General features: G+C 37.2%; 1 protein-coding gene across 2 annotated transcripts in view; it reads right to left on the bottom strand.

The window, feature by feature from the left end:
• Positions 1-16,273, bottom strand: part of DTNBP1 (dystrobrevin binding protein 1) — a 72,867-nt gene that overhangs the window by 39,994 nt on the left and 16,600 nt on the right. For both annotated transcript variants that reach the window (XM_080340361.1, XM_080340362.1), the window contains exon 6: positions 14,441-14,573. In XM_080340361.1, coding sequence (XP_080196487.1) covers positions 14,441-14,573 — 133 coding nt within the window. The remainder of the gene's footprint in view (positions 1-14,440; positions 14,574-16,273) is intronic.

Raw genomic sequence — 16,273 nt, 5'->3', positions numbered from 1 at the left:
AACCCACAATACTCATGTACCAGAAAGCTAAGAAATGAAGCCAGCAGCAATGGTATCTTTTTTCTTTCATAACAGGCCACTATCCACTTTTAGTAGCGATGCAATTGTGAATGCAAAGGGTATAAAACCAAGAGAAATATTTTCTCTGTTTTCAAGAAATTGCAAAATCTTCCATTTGCTATTGCTGCAAAGTAGTGATTTATCATTAATGTAGACACTAAGGAAGAATCAAAGTAAGCTGGCCTTCTACTTACAAAATGCTTATTTATAATAAATATATTTTCAGTTTGTGCCTTGCAGACTGATTATTTAAATTCTGAATTTAAAAGCAAAAGGGATTATAAGAAAAATATTTTTTACAAAAAACCCAGAACTAACAGTTGTCCAGATAAGTTATTCTATTCATTATCTGTACACTAAAACATGTCTTCCCTCATTACTGAATCAGCTAACATATACAGTATTTCACAATATGCATGCTATACTATAATAATTCCTTTTCCTCCCTAACAAATAATGTGATTCAGCATTTATTCTTCATGAAGAACAGCCAAAACTGTTTTGAGCCTGAAGCAACTTATTTTCTAAGTATCTAAAAGAAACAAGAGAATACATTTACCTCCACATTTTCAGCAAACATCCCACTTTTGTCACCAAATGTCAAATATAGGTTTTTGAAAGAATGGGTGCTTTACCAGGAAATAAGCTGTAGTGTGATTCAGAGAAGCCTATTAGCTGTAGCTTCCTGTGAGTATGTTTCCCTTCCTACTTCTCTCCCATCCCTTTCCCAAACTAGTTTCTCCCTTTTTTACCAGAGAAAAAAAGGTACTTCACAGCATCTATGATTTGAAGGTTCATACTCTAATAAATTTTAACTGCTCTGTGTACTCTCATTACAAAATTCTTAAACATTCTCACGAGTTGCACTCCTTATGTTTTAATAATGACATCCTAGTTGAGAAGGCAACAATCGCAGGAAATGCTTGTTTTCCACAGACTGAAACAAAATGATACTGAGGAAACATCTTGTGAAAGTAAGAGGGGAAAAAAAACTGATGCTAGTTGTTCCTAAAATCATGTCTTATGCCACTTGCCTCCCAAAGGGAACACAAAACAATTACTGTCATTGTGTTCAAAAAGATTAGCAAACAAGATGGTAACACAGTAACCAACTGACAGTGATATTCATTGCTTTCGACTAAAACCCCAGTTTTCACTTTCAGAATCCATCAATATTGTTAGAATTGATGCATTAAGATACGATCACTACATCCATATATATATTTGGCATTCTTTACAGAAGTTGAAAATGAATATTTGACAAAAGTTTTTTTTTTAAAACACATATCTCTGAAAAGTTTTAAATACTGACAATTAGCATACAATAAAAATACAGGTATGGAATCTAAGGATCTGCATTTCCTATTATCCTCATACCAATTTAGATGCAAAGACCAGTGAATCGATTGCATCTCGTGGTTTCTCACAACACTCTCATAAAACCTACATTTAGAAATACATAATAATAAAAAAATGCTTGTTGAAAATATGCTCTTTATCAGCAACACAGAGGATTTTTTTTTTAAATCAAATAAAACCTCGAAACTTTTAAATTTTAATTCTAAATTTCATTTATCAGCAGCTTTGGTAAGAACCAGACACTAAACTTAAAGTGGAAAGGAGACTATGACCTCTAAAAACACTGACAAAATAGATGACTTAAGATTAAATTACTAAATTTTCTAGATGTGTAATTACAAAGTTCTAGACACGTGTACAGAAAAAAAAAATATTACAAAGTATTACATTTCTCTTCCCCTTTGTAAGTAAATAAATAATTTTGTATTTATTGATAACCTGTCAGGAAGAAGATACCTCCTACACTTTCTCTATGAATCTAAAGACAAAAAATCATCTACAGAAGCAAATACATTGAAGCTACATTAAAAAGGAAACAGTGTATTTAGAACACAGACGTTCTATAAAAGAAAAAGCAGTTAGCTTAAGGAAAAATATTAAACTGGAAACAGTTCTAGAAAACAGTCATCTTCCAAACGGGTTTGAAAGACAAGCAGGAGGGAAAAACCTGCATTGGAAGTAGGCCTGGATGAGCAGCTAGGACTGTTGTCTCTCATTATTTTAGATTTTGCCATATTAAATTACCAGCTTTGATGCTGTATATATCACACTTCTGTACTTGTTCTTCTTTTACTTTAAATTGTTCATTCTTTGACATAATTTTTCACATTAGGTTTATATAAAAGCTACAGCAGCAGAGCTCAGGCTTTGATGGATAGCTTACTAACAACCACATCCTAGAAGATAAAACTATAGTACAATGCATAATTTCACCAGAAGAGTTCTGTCAACTGCTTCAGCTCAAGTGTATTAGCTTGTACATGTCTTCCCCAGGAAAAGGTTAGTCTTCTCCTCTACCCCATTTGCCTAACTCGTTTAAGACAACTGAAAGCTTTCCACAAAGAAATGCTCCTGGATTTTACAGACTTCTTGTCAAAAAAAAAGAAAAAAAATCATGCACTTCACAGATGGATGAGATAACCCTTTCCATTATTATTAGAAAGAAAATACACACACCCACCTTGCCCCCAGCCTCCCTATAGAAGAAGCCCAGTGTGGGCTGCTCGCCATCTCTCCAGGACTAAAGGACTAACAAGACTAACTCCTGTGCAGGCTCTGACTGCTCATCAATCAAACCCACTATCTGGCACCTCACTATATGCTCTTTACCTACTAAATTTTAGGTTAGTACCAACTAATCTGGCTAGTTAACACAAATAAGAATATTCTTTACTTTTTTACAGTTAACAATAATAAGAAGAAAGGAATTAATTAGCAGTTGTATTATAATATAAATACCTCCTCTCTCAGGGAAAGATGAAGTTTAGTACCACTGAGCAAGAAAAAAACCCAACACTAAAATAATAAACTAAAGGATAAAATAATCAGACTATAAGGGCATGAAGGAGGCACTTTAAAAGTAATCTTATTCTGCATGCAGTGCAATTTAGGAAGCCCACCTTCTTTCCTGAGAGGCAAGAGACTGTACAGGCTGTATCTACACTCGAGTCATGCCTATGAAAACCATTCACGTGATCACAGAATGACTGGGTTGGAAGGGACCTCTGGAGATCATCTAGTCCAACCAACCTACTAAGGCAGGTTCACCCAGAGCAGATCACACAGGAATATGTCTAGGAGGGTTCTGAATGTCCCCAGAGAAGGAGACTCCACAACTTCTCTGGGCAGCCTGTTCCAATGCTCTGGCACCCTCAAAGTAAAGAAGTTTCTCCTCATATTCAGATGGAAACTCCTGTGCTTCAGTCTGTGCCCACTGCCTTTCATCTTGCCATTGGACACCACTGAAAGGAAACTAATCCCATTTTCTTGTCATCCACCCTTGAGATATTTATAAACATTGAAGAGATCCCCTCTCAGCCTTCTCCAGGCTGAACAGACCCAGCTCTCTCAGCCTTCTCCTCATAAGAAAGATGCTCCAGGCCCCTAATCACCTTTGTAGCCCTCTGCTGGACTCCCTCCAGTAATTCCTTGTCCTTCTTAACTGAGGAGCCCAGAACTAGACACAGTGCTCCAGATGTGGCCTCACCAGCGCAGAGTAGAGGGGGAGGAGAACCTCCCTCAACCTACTGGTCACACTCTTCTTAATGCATCTCAGGATACCATTGGTCTTCCTGGCCACAAGGGCACAGTGCTGGCTCATGATCAACCTGTTGCCAACCAGAACTCCAAAGTCCTTCTCTGTAGTGCTGCTTTCCAGCAGGTCAACCCTCAACATCTGGTCATGCATATGGGCATATCTCTTCCTTTCAGTTGCTTGTTTTAATAAAATCGATGGAGGGCTTAATCATTCTGAGAAATTCTATACCCACCAAATTTGGTTGAAAATGACCTACAGGATAGCAGCAAGTAAAGGGCACCAATTGTCAGCAAAATGGCAAATGCATAAGCTTGGTTGCCTACTTCTTCATTAAGTCAGGATAAACACAATATTTAGTTATATTTTAATGCTAGCATAACAGACACACTAATCAGATTCTCAAGCCCCTTCTGAGCATGATGTACATAGGTAATTCTGACGATAAACCCCTCTATGCACCATGCCTAATAAAGCCTAGCTGATAATGTCTCATGGTTCAAAATAACCTAAAGAAATTAAATCAAAACCCTGTTAATGCAAGAGATTGTTGTGAACTTCTCTGAAACATCTCATCAAAAAAGATCTGAGATGTATGTATAGAGAGAAAGGACTGAAAAAATACAATACTCCATTTTATTCTGAAGTATACCTTTTATACAAATTTTTACTTGCGAGACATATAATGAATTCTGAAGCGAGTAAAAACTGTCTTGACTTGAAGTTCTGATGAGACAGGATGTGTCTTTTGAACTATTATTTTTAAGTATTTGGAATGTTCTGATGATCATGTTGTCAGTAGTCTCATATTCTTCATTAAAAGAAAGTTGAGCTTCAAGGTTTGTGGTGAGAATATATAATTTTGGAGACCATAGACCACTGTTTACAATCTATAACTAGTCCCACAGAGTAACCTACACAACCAGAGCTTAGATAAATATTTAGAGGGCAAATACAAATTCCCAATTACCTTCCCAGGCCTATCAGGCTTTTCATTGCTCTGTTGGATTAACCCTGCTTTAGTCACTGGGCAAAAGAGATAAAAACTAGGAAGAAAATTCTGTTGGATATCACTGATAAACAACAACAAAACGGATAAAGAACATTGGAGTTATATGAGCATCACATCATTCCTCCTAAATTCCATCCTCTGACTCAGTCAGATTTGTGAATCATGTAATACACCAGCACAGAAGCCATGTAGAGTGCCTTGCCCCTGGTTTGCACAACTGGGTTACAGGATGAGGCAGCTTCAAGGTCAGCCTGAGATGTTCCTGAACCAACGCAGACTGGAGAGACAGACAGAGAGGCCCTACTACAGGGCTTCCACCTGCTCTACAGCAACTAGACAAGTTTATAAGTACTAATATGTGGCCACTTTTAGAGAGAGCATAGAAATAAAACTAGGTAATTTGTGGAAGTGTCCTGCACATATGCAGGCCATAATAGAGATCTGAAAGCAGGACAGCAGCAGTCCCACCCTTTCTGTGCTTCTGTTAAGATAAATAAAACACACATCTAGCCTCAACAAAATACTTCTACTTCAAGAAAACCCCATCTTGCATTGAAATGGGGACACTTACCTAAAGCCAAATCCAGACAATACTTGAATCAAGTATTCTATCTTAGACTGAATAAATATTTCTGATTTTCTATATCCCAACAATTTTCATACCTAAAAATGCACTATGAATCTAATAAATGCAGCTGTCAGTAAGACAACAACTGGGTTTATAATTACTTAAATTTGATGTTTCTGCTAAAGCACATGGCATGGAATTACCTGTGTTGTCTTGTCACTTTTATATTTAAGGAATTAAAGCAGCTGATGAAAACAGGCCAATTCATACACCTGAAACCACATTTAAAATTTGGGCTGCCTGCAAACTCAAACATGTTTTCATTATTTCCCAATTAATTCACTTCTTTCTTTACAATTGCACAGATAAGCATGTTTTTTACGAAAGAAAAAACAAACTCTCCCAAACACTTAGAACTCCAAACACAACTGTGCAGCAATGCCCTGATTCAACTTGCTCAGAACTTAATATAAGGCCTGCAGTAGGATATTCACTGGAGCGGTTTTGTTTGGTGTTTTGGGTTTTTTTGTTTGGCTTGGGTTTTTTGTGTGCGTGTTTTGTGGTTTTGTTTTGCTTTTGGTTGCTTTTGGGGTTTTTTGTGTGTGTTTTGAGTTGTTTTTTGGTGTTTCTTTGTTCTGGGTTTTGTGTGTGTTTTTGCTTGTTTGTTTTTAATAAAACTTAAACAGAACGGAAGGACAAAGTATGAAAGATAGTAACTTCTGTTTAGCAGCTTATTGACCATCTAGTAGTGACCATCCTCATGTCTTCACTACCCAGTTGAGGAACAGACAGTAACTGCAAGACCACACATCCTGCTGGACATTTGCACAGCAGTTACAGTTTTAAGTAGGTACCCATAAGGGAAATTCTCAAAGATTTAAGTAGGGTATTAAATGCAGACAGTTGTAAGCTTTGCAAACACTTCTGAAAGCAGATCATCGTCCTGTCTTACACCTGTAGATAGTGAAGAATTATCAGTCATTCCTTGGCTGCTCAGTTCATTGCAAATCCTTATTTACATTTCTTTAAACAACACCTTTGATTACCTCAAATATTGTCTTCAGTAACCTCAATATATTGCCTGTATGATCTCAACCCACAGAATCTCTCATAAATACCTAGCCAAATAAGAATGTAGATTAAAAAAACCAAATTTGGTGGAGTCAACATTGTTAAGCTTTAAGTTACTAAAATCAATGGGAATTTCATTTGTTCAACATAAGACAAGGTTCTCAGGTTTTACTGTACCTTGCAAAGGGCTGTAACTCTAAGATCAATTTTCCAAACACAACAAAACACTAGGGAATTCAGTTAAGTACCAAGAGACCACAGAAACACGAAGTTTTTTACAATCATGCCAGTAGACAGAAGTGACAGTTCCATGTTTTATCTTCTAGAGGAAAGAGTAGGCAGATAAGAAAGTAACAAAGTCATAAATGAATGCCAGGAATAACTTTATAAAACTAGTTCTGAAAGTAAAGGCAAATAAATTCAAACTACTAGACTTATGCGTAAACAAAATACAATCTCAAGACAGTATATGGATGGTAAAAATTGAGTATGAAGTTTAAAAAATTTTACAACAAGATGTATTTACAGATGTCAAGTTGTAAACATTATTTAAAAATAACATTTAAAGAACATACAGCTGCTTATCTGCAATTTCATTTAAAAATATTTCTGGCATCTAACAAGTTATAAAACCTGAAAGATACTGCATTTCACCTGTCTGATGCACTCAAATTTTCAAAACTATATAAAAATAATTTCCTTCCATAGCCCGATTCAAGCTCTAGTCTGCTAAAAAGCCACGAGAGTGACTTTCCTCTGGATGCCATCAGAAGTGAATTTATGTCACTTGTGTGGCACACAGAAATAATTTAAGTATTTTTTTAATGTACTTAAGATTAGCACTTATGACAATGACACAAAAATGTTTTTCATTCCCCAGATTGCTTGAGCACCCTTTTTCAGATGTCTTAGGTCAACTATTACTTTTAAATACCTTTAAGCCTGAAGCAATGAAAAGCATATAAGTAATTAAAAAGATCCAGAAAAGTAAAACTATTACTAAAATACAGTTGGAATTAAGCAGCAGGCAAGGTTTTCTACTTCTCTGAAGAAACACTGAAGAGAGGTCAGGATTCTTCACCATCAAATGTGAAATCTTATCCAGTAAAGAGCAAAGAACTAAGGAATTTAAAATGACATTGCAATGAAGATTTTTTTGCTTCCATACTCAAATGGAGCTACAAAAGTAGCCGAAGTCTTTCCATGTCTTCCATTGCCCCAGATGGAATGGATCAAAGCAAAATTTCGTAACAAATACTGCAAACATCAACTGGTTATCAAGCTAATAAATATAATAAAAACAAATTCAACCCTCATGTACTCAGCAGTTTCAAGGTACAGTGAAAGCATTTCTCTTTGGATGTTCCGAAAAAAGAAGCAACATTTGTTGATGAAGGACATTGGGGTTCACCTTCCAGGTGCTGGCATTCAAAAGAACAGTAAAGATCAGGGAGATGGTAAGAAAATCGGAAGAAAATGGTAGAATTGAAATGATTAAAAGCAAAAAAGACTTCTGTCTTCTGCTAAGAGTCTGATACAGGTTGCTTAGGACTGGAACCATTCCAAACTGGAATTCGAAATGTGGAATAAATTCTCAGGTTTCCCTGAAAGCTTATGCCTTCAGATGTAAGCTTTTGCACACGACATGGTTTTGCTTTCATTCTGTTGCTATCAAAAGAAAAGGACAGCTTTGAAATATAAGGGGTTTTTAACTTTTTATGTTGGTATGCAACGTTATTGGATCACTAAGAGATACGTGTATCAGCACTTTTATTTTTATCATACAACCAAAACATTAGGAATCAAAGTTCAAAGCTGAAGTTTGAGAGAATAAATTTAAAAGAAGCTACGAACAACTACAAGCTACAAAGAAATTTGAGAAGCTGAAGTTTAAGAGAAAATACAAACACCACCACCAACGGCTACCCCCACCATCAACTCCACCATCTTTAATCTTTCCTAGAAAGAAAAAGGGTTCCTGTAAACCAACTTTTGGTAAATAGCCACAAAACAAAATCCAGATCTTCCTTTAACTTGGCTATCGATTTCCCCCTTAGCATTAGAAGAAAAAAATAATTACATTGTTAAAAAACTAGCCAAACTTTATACACTAAGTGACATATATGCCACAATTCCACAAAATCAAAGCAGTAAAAAAAGCCTGTAACTCCATATGCACTCTTTACCATTCATGCTGTGGTCCCAGACAACATTAATGAAATTGGGACAGTCAGAAGCTACCATTTTACCACCATCCTCAACACAGCCCTTTAACACAGGAATGTAAAATCTCCCTCATAGAGGTGTTGTCAATAAATGCATTTAACATATTTTTGTGAACAATTTTTTTAAAAAATTGGGTTTGGACGAAAGTGAAAAAGGTGAAGACAGACAGAATTTATCAGGAGGCAGAGAACATATTTTAGCATGGTAATGACAAGCACCTTGGCCCTGGTCTCCTGCCACTAGCCACAAATTAATTACTTTGACACAATTTTGGGGTGACGGAGAATACAAAACTATGATTAAGGCAGTCCTAAATTTGTTTCTATTATTGGTACGGTAAGTCTGGAAAAGAATGCCCAGTACTGACAGATTGACAGGATTTGCAGATTATGCCCAGTAACCAGCACTACATAAAGGCAGAGAAAGGTCATGCAGGATTGACATCATGTTTAGCATTTTCTAGAAAACACTAGTAAAAAGTGCTCTAAAAGGCAAAGGATCCAACACAAACATTCAGTCTTGAATCACAGATCACAAACACCAACAAAGAAAAAATCTTTTCTATGCCTATTCAAAAGAAAACTAAACTATAAGGAGAAGCTACACAACAAATCTCTTAATGATGTCATTGCCTCTCTGCATCAAGCAAAGACCACCACAAAAGAAAGGCAAAATTAAAGCAGCTTAAAAGTGACAGAAATTACACTGTACATTCACACTTTGCAGATAATATAAAAAAACTGCCGAAACCTCTACAATCTTTTGATCTGCTATATATCTGAATGAGTCTTGCCCTATGTCTTCAAATACTCAAGAAGAATGTGGCATGAAAACTTACTTTGATGAAAATTTTCACGAGAACTATGAAATGTGCAGCTACAGTCCTACAAGTACCTTGCAGTATATTTAATTTGGAAAGGAAAAAAAATATACTTGTTTGAAATGTTTGCACCAGTGGTATATTTTTACATATAAAAAGTTAATTTGCCAAATTAACATGTAAAGCTTAAAACCTTAAAATTGTGAAAGTACAATTTAAATGTATCAGTGCCAGATGGGGGGGAGTCATCACTGAAGATGATGTACTGTACAGAGTACTGTTCTAGCTTATCACTTGGGGAATGCCATGGGATCTAAATAAGATGTACAGACACAGAAGTCTTCCTTTAGGTAACACGATTTTGTATGGCAGTATATTACACATTCCATCTTCGCTCTTCTGACCTTGGTAAAAATAATTAATTTAGGTCAAACAAGATCACAACTAAATTACAGCTTTTTACAGAAATACAGCAGGAGTAAAGATAAAACTTGAAAGCAACACGCAGCAGAATAATAAACCAAAATATTTTTATATGTTAGTGAGTAAATAACCATTAAGTGGCCCAAGTTAGAAGGAACTTTTTCAAAAAGCAGACGAATCTGAATTGTCTAAAGAAGTTTTTTGTATTTACTTTTCAAATGTTAACACAAGCCACTGCATCTAAATGCAATAATCCTTACTGTCCCTTCTGTTCCCAAAGCAATCAGAGAGATAAAACCAACAGAAGCACATACAGAACAAATGAACTCAACAGTAACAACTGATTAAGACATTTTCTCACATACACATCTCTAATGTACACAATGCAATTGCCATAAATTTTACACCCTTCTGGATGAGAAAGTGAATCAAACATTCTTCTCCTCCAGAAGCATAAAACCATCATGACAGCATGGCAATGCATCTAATAAGAATTATGACAAACTTTCCAACTCCTTAACTGCTACACTAATTACCAATACATTATTTAAAAACAAATAAACCATTAAAATCCCAAAATATACATTTTTAAGAATGTATTTTCTATTTTGGTAAAATCTTTCTCTAAATCTCACCAGAAAGGAAAAAAAAAAAAGTAGTCTCATAAAGGTTTGTAATATTTCCAGTGACAAGGACTCTTTGCTATCTCCAGTGTATTCCTACAAAACATTGCAGTTGGGCAGCTCCTTTTAGTTGATAAAATAACCAGGAGTTGCTATTTCTCAAAAAATGGTGATCTGTCTGAAACGGATACAAATGGTTCTAAAAGCTTCATAGGAAGTACAGCTTCAGGAAAGAATAATTTTATCTTACGCCATAAGCCCGCAATGCAGTGCAAATAAAAACTGGCATAAAAGTGAGCTCTGACAGTGCTTCCTAAAGGACATAGTGCACTGCCTTGGGAATGCAAGAATTTCCATAGGAGGTGGGAGGGATATAAGGAGGTTGCTGCAATCAGAAACAGGACATCCTGGGTAGTAGGGTGAAGAGAAGAAGAATTGTGCTTGATTGAGAAGAGGACAAGAAACAAAACAGCATCGTTTAAAGATCACATACATGCAACCGATTGCAGCAGGACTAACTTGAGAAAACAAGGCTGGAATCCAGACTTCATACAATGCTGGTACCCTGCTCAATGGATTTAAAAACAAACAAAGAGAATACCGAAAATCCAGAGATAAGCACACAGAAAAACAATCCCCCCAAAACACCAGGCTTTCAAATATATTGTGGAAAACACCTTGGACTGATGAATCTACTTGGAAACTAGTACTCAACACTATGACAAAAGACAAAAAAATGATCTGTTTGAACTGACATAAAGTTGCTCTATTTAACAGGCAGACCTACTTCTGAAAATCAGTTCCCATAGTCACCATCGCTGCATTTCAAACATTTAATGTTGACCTAAAGCACTTTCTTTTCAAGAGACTTGAACTACATGAGCTTCTAGCCTAAGCTGTACAATGACTATAATAAAATCACTTTTTGTTATGTGCATAAAATAACCACAGTTTCTAGAGTTTGTGTTCATCTTTTTCACCCGTATTTTGTCAAAACACAGGAAATACTGTTTTGCTGTGTTTACACAAAACCACTCACTCCTTGGAAATAGTACTTCTGTTAAAGAGACCCCAGAGCCCCCATTTGATATTTTCAGTAGCTGGCATCAGAGTAAAGACCCCAAAACCCTAAGAGAGGATGACAGAAAATGAGTTCCAAATAGACATAACAAATCACACTCACATTCAGTTAACCAGCTGTTTGTTCTCCAAGTATCTACATTGCCAAATGTCCTCCTAGTAATGAGCCAGCAGTTAATTTCTTACCTAAATAAATACAGTGGTAATGATCAACGAGAAATTACCTGCATTTTTCCTGTTTTGTCTAGATCTGACCAAGTGTAATCAGCTTATAATTATGTTAAGTAGTTTGCTTAGCACTCTATTTATAGAACTGATTAGATGCTGCTAAGCAGAGTAGGCAACAGTTTAACACTTTATGTTGATGTTGAAAGCAGAGGTCAGGGGAGGGGGAGCGAGAATGTTAGAGAGAACAAAACTCAGAAAACTTTTGAGATTACCGTATTTTAGGGGATACAAATCTGTTGCTTTATGGGCATTCTAAATTTGTGTGTCATTTGGCTAAATAGCACATATTTAGAATTTTGAAATTACTACTATGAAGTGTTTAATTACTTAAATAGGTCCAAACAAGTGAATATTCAGCCATACTGACTCCTGTCTCTTCCCAGAGAGAGAGAAAATAGTGTTGTGCTGCTTGGGAAAGAGAAAATCCAGGTTGCAGAGTAATGACAAGAGCGCTGCTGAGGCCCTGGCTTGAGGCTAAACCTAACTGAACAGGATGGGAAAAACTGAAGGACACGACATGACAAGTCACTGGATGTGACAGATAACACAGTAAGAAGCTGACAAAAGCTACAGATAGCACGGTGAGGGATGGTTGGATTTCACAGGTGGTTAGAGGGGAGCTAAGTTAGAAACAGCCCAACTTCACAGAAAATTGAAGAGGGATCTTTAAGGTATCAGGGACCTTCTGGGAGGCAGAACTTGCAATGCCAGAAGTACTTTGGTAACTGTATCTATAATGCCACAGAAGGACAAGATTTCCTAGAAAATGGTATCAGAAATACCAAATTTGAGTACCAAGACCAATAGGGAAAAAGTAACTAGGGGTGGATTGCTTATGTATGAGGAGACTGGAATTAAAAAAAAAAAAAAAATAGGTACAAGGGTGGCAAAAAGAAGGTCAAGAAAGAAGAAAACAGACCAGCTATGCAAAATGTGACTAGGGCTGTCTAGTGCAGCCCTGCCCTTGATCACCACATCCTAATTAGGACTGTAAACCAAAACAGTTGTTTTGACCATACCACATGAGTCAAACTTCATTCCACAATCAAGAGAAGTGGGGAAGGTGCCAGGGCACTTTCCCTGGCTAAAAGGAGGACACTTGGTTTGACAGATCAAGTAACCTGGTTAGTCCCATGTCAGTGCTGCCTCTAGGTCTGTCAGCATCCACATCTACCCACCATTCCCTAACCACACAGTATCACACAGGGGCCTCAAAAGATCAGCTAGTCCAATCCCCCTGCTGGAGCAGGAATGCCTAGGTAAGGTCACACAGGAACATGTCCAGGTGGGTTTTGAATGTCTCCAGAGAAGGAGACTCCACAACCTCACTGGGCAGCCTGTTCCAGTGCTCTGTCACCCTCACTGAGAAGTTTCTTCTCATATTTAAGTGGATCCTCCTGTGTTCCAGTTTGTACCCATTGCCCCTTGTCTTATCACTGGTTGTCACTGAGAAAAGCCTGGTTCCATCCTCATGACACTCACCCTTTACATATTTATAAACATGAATAAGGTCATCCCCCAGTCTCCTCTTTTCCAAGCTAAAGAGACCCAGCTCCCTCAGCCTTTCTTCATAAGGGAGGTGCTCCACTCCCTTAATCATCTTTGTTGCCCTACACTGGACTCTCTCCAGCAGTTTCCTGTCCTTCTTGAACTGAGAGGCCCAGAACTGGACACAATATTCCAGATGTCGTCTCACCAGGGTGGAGTAGAGGGGAAGGAGGACTTCTCTCGATCTACTAACCACCCCCCTTCTTATACATCCCAGGATGCCATTGGCCTTCCTGGCCACAAGGGCCCAGTGCTGGCTCATGGTCATCCTGTTGTCCACCAGGACCCCCAGGTCCCTTTCCCCTACACTGCTCTCTAATATGTAATTTCCCAACCTATACTGGAACCTGGGGTTGTTCCTGCCCAGATGCAGGACTCTACACTTTCCCTTGTTAAATTTCATCAGGTTATTCCCCGCCCAACTCTCCAGCCTGTCCAGGTCCCGCTGGATGGCAGCACAGCCTTCTGGCGTGTCAGCCATTCCCTAATGCAGGCCCGTCAGAGACCATCTTTGACAAATTGCTTCAATTTAACTCCTCATTTCCTCATTTATTTAATGGACTTAACACCACTTTTCTTATCTCCTTCAGTAAGGTTATTTTTGGCACCATCAGTAACAAAACCAAGAAAGTCAAGACTTATTTAAGCTCTAAACATTTATCCCTTGCTACTTTATCTTTTAGATAAACTTGTCTTTGCTACCAAGAGAATCTCAGGAGAGTAATACCTAACATACAGAGCAAAAGGTACTCATAGTACAGGATAGGATAGAACTAAAAAGATAGAAGAAAAATAGAGTTCTTAACTTTACCCTTTACAACACATGAGAAACAGAGAAATTTTTTTAAAAGGGTGACTAAAAGAAACAATGACTTATCACTGCTTATTAACAAGAGCCCTTACCCCAATTGTTTTTAAAAGAATAATAAGCATGATTTCATCTTAACAACAATGTAGAGATAATTTTCCAAATACACACACTCTTTGTTATCACCAATAGTTAGACCAACACTACATGAATCTATTACAAATTTGCAGATTCCTGTCAAAGATTATTGTTTCTTTAAAAGACGAAAATAATAGGGATTACATTACACATGGGACGTGAGGAGTGGGGATCACAAAAGGCTTATATTTTATGCTTATTTATAGCAGTTTTTTTATATACCTTTTTGTCTTCTTGTAGTTTTCCAGCTGTAATGTCTGCATACATTTGTATCTTTCCAACTCACACTGTTCACATAAGTCCTCAAGACACAATAGATGATTCTCCATTTCTTCAAAGTTTGCCTCTAGCTGGGCTGTAAGAAATACTTACATGAATATCAAATTGTATCAATAGAAGGACAGCTCACCTGAACAGAAACAGGAATTCATAATGGCAAATAATTAATATGGTAATAATTACACATATATAAACAGCTCAGAAAGATAAACAAATCTCTAGTCCATATCACATAGTAAAGAGTGACAGCAGAGCCACATTAAGGGAGATCTAGCTGAAGTTCCCTTTGTAGTTAAGATGCTGAACCACTATATTTGTCCCAGCATCTTGGTCTCACAGGCTTGTTGTCTGTACTTCAGGAAAAGCAGCATCCAGAACCCATAATTCAATTTTTCTTCTTGGGCACACTGTCATTTTACCCCTTCCTGCCTGATATCAATCTGAGGAAAAAAAACTGTGCTGACCAATGGCAGTACTAATCTTAAATTATTCAAATGAAGTGAAGGTGAATAATACCAGGAGAATTTTAACTCTTACATGACCTCATGATGATATAAAAGAATACAGACTTTGAAAGTTTACTCTGAAGACAGACCCTTTACTGACAGACAAATTTCTAGTTACAGCTATACATACCCACGGACTTAAAAACATGCAAAACCTCTTCATCTTCTCTTTAACCGTAATTGTTCAGAGTCTCAAGTTAGAAGAGATGCCAATGAAAAGCCCTGAGAAACCTGATCTTTTGTCATAGCTTACCCTGTTTTGAGTAAAAATTTGGACTAGAGAACTCCTGAGATGTCTTCTGACCTGAATTATCCATGTGAATCTTGTATCAAAAGATCACCCTCTCTGTGGGCGATTGATGCCTAACTCAATTACTCTCCTCAGGATCCCAAACTGGAAAAACAGTTTTCCCAAATTCTAACCAGCTAGTCACTCTGGGATGGAATTGTATGAATATAGGGCTACTATTTCCCCTTTTGTCAGGACTCTTCCTATAGCAGAGGGAAGGTAAATAGCAGAAGGAAGGATAAATAACATTTTTAGAGACAACAACAAGCAAAGAATAGAAGGGATTTTGCAGTTCAGAGACAGACTAATCTGTTGCAGTGTATCAACTTGATTGTTGATGCAAAGAACTACACAGATGATGGAATGAAAGAGCAGAAAACCTAAAGCAGTCCTGAGTTTTGGCAAACAGCTGTATTTCATCTTTGCCTGTAACGGACAGAAGCAAACTCATAAAGCAAGACAATAATGAATTCAAGGTAGAAAAAAGTGATTTAAAGTTAATGTGTTTTGGATGCTCAAAAGAAGGAAACAGCAAGCTGAAGGCATCAGTCAGATCTTATATTCTAGTTTGGCTATTCTACTTGGAGCCTATCTTGAAGTATATAAAATTTCAACTTTCTTAGCTATCACTCAATTAGAAATTGTTATCCTAGTGGTCCCCCTAGCAAACCAAAAGTTTCCTACCGTGCATAGTCATATATTCAGCTCCAGTTACTTAGTAAGATTTTTTTGGTCCCTAGGAAGTTAAGGTACTGCTCCACAACAGTCAGAAAGGGAAACATGAATCACATAATCAACAAAGATTTTCTTAAAGTATTTATCTGTATACAGAGCACTGGATGGAGGGGGAAGTGGGGGGGGGAGGGGGCAGAGTGAGGTAAAGGCCATTGACAATGTGGAAACAAGTTCAAGGGGAAAAACAAAAAAAAGTCTTTGGTTCTACAGATTGTGAGGTGGAACATGCGTTGTTTACCACACACT

This window comes from Nesoenas mayeri (assembly GCF_963082525.1).
Source record: "Nesoenas mayeri genome assembly, chromosome: 2".
NCBI classification, from domain to species: domain Eukaryota; kingdom Metazoa; phylum Chordata; class Aves; order Columbiformes; family Columbidae; genus Nesoenas; species Nesoenas mayeri.
This window is presented reverse-complemented; position numbering and strand designations above follow the sequence as displayed.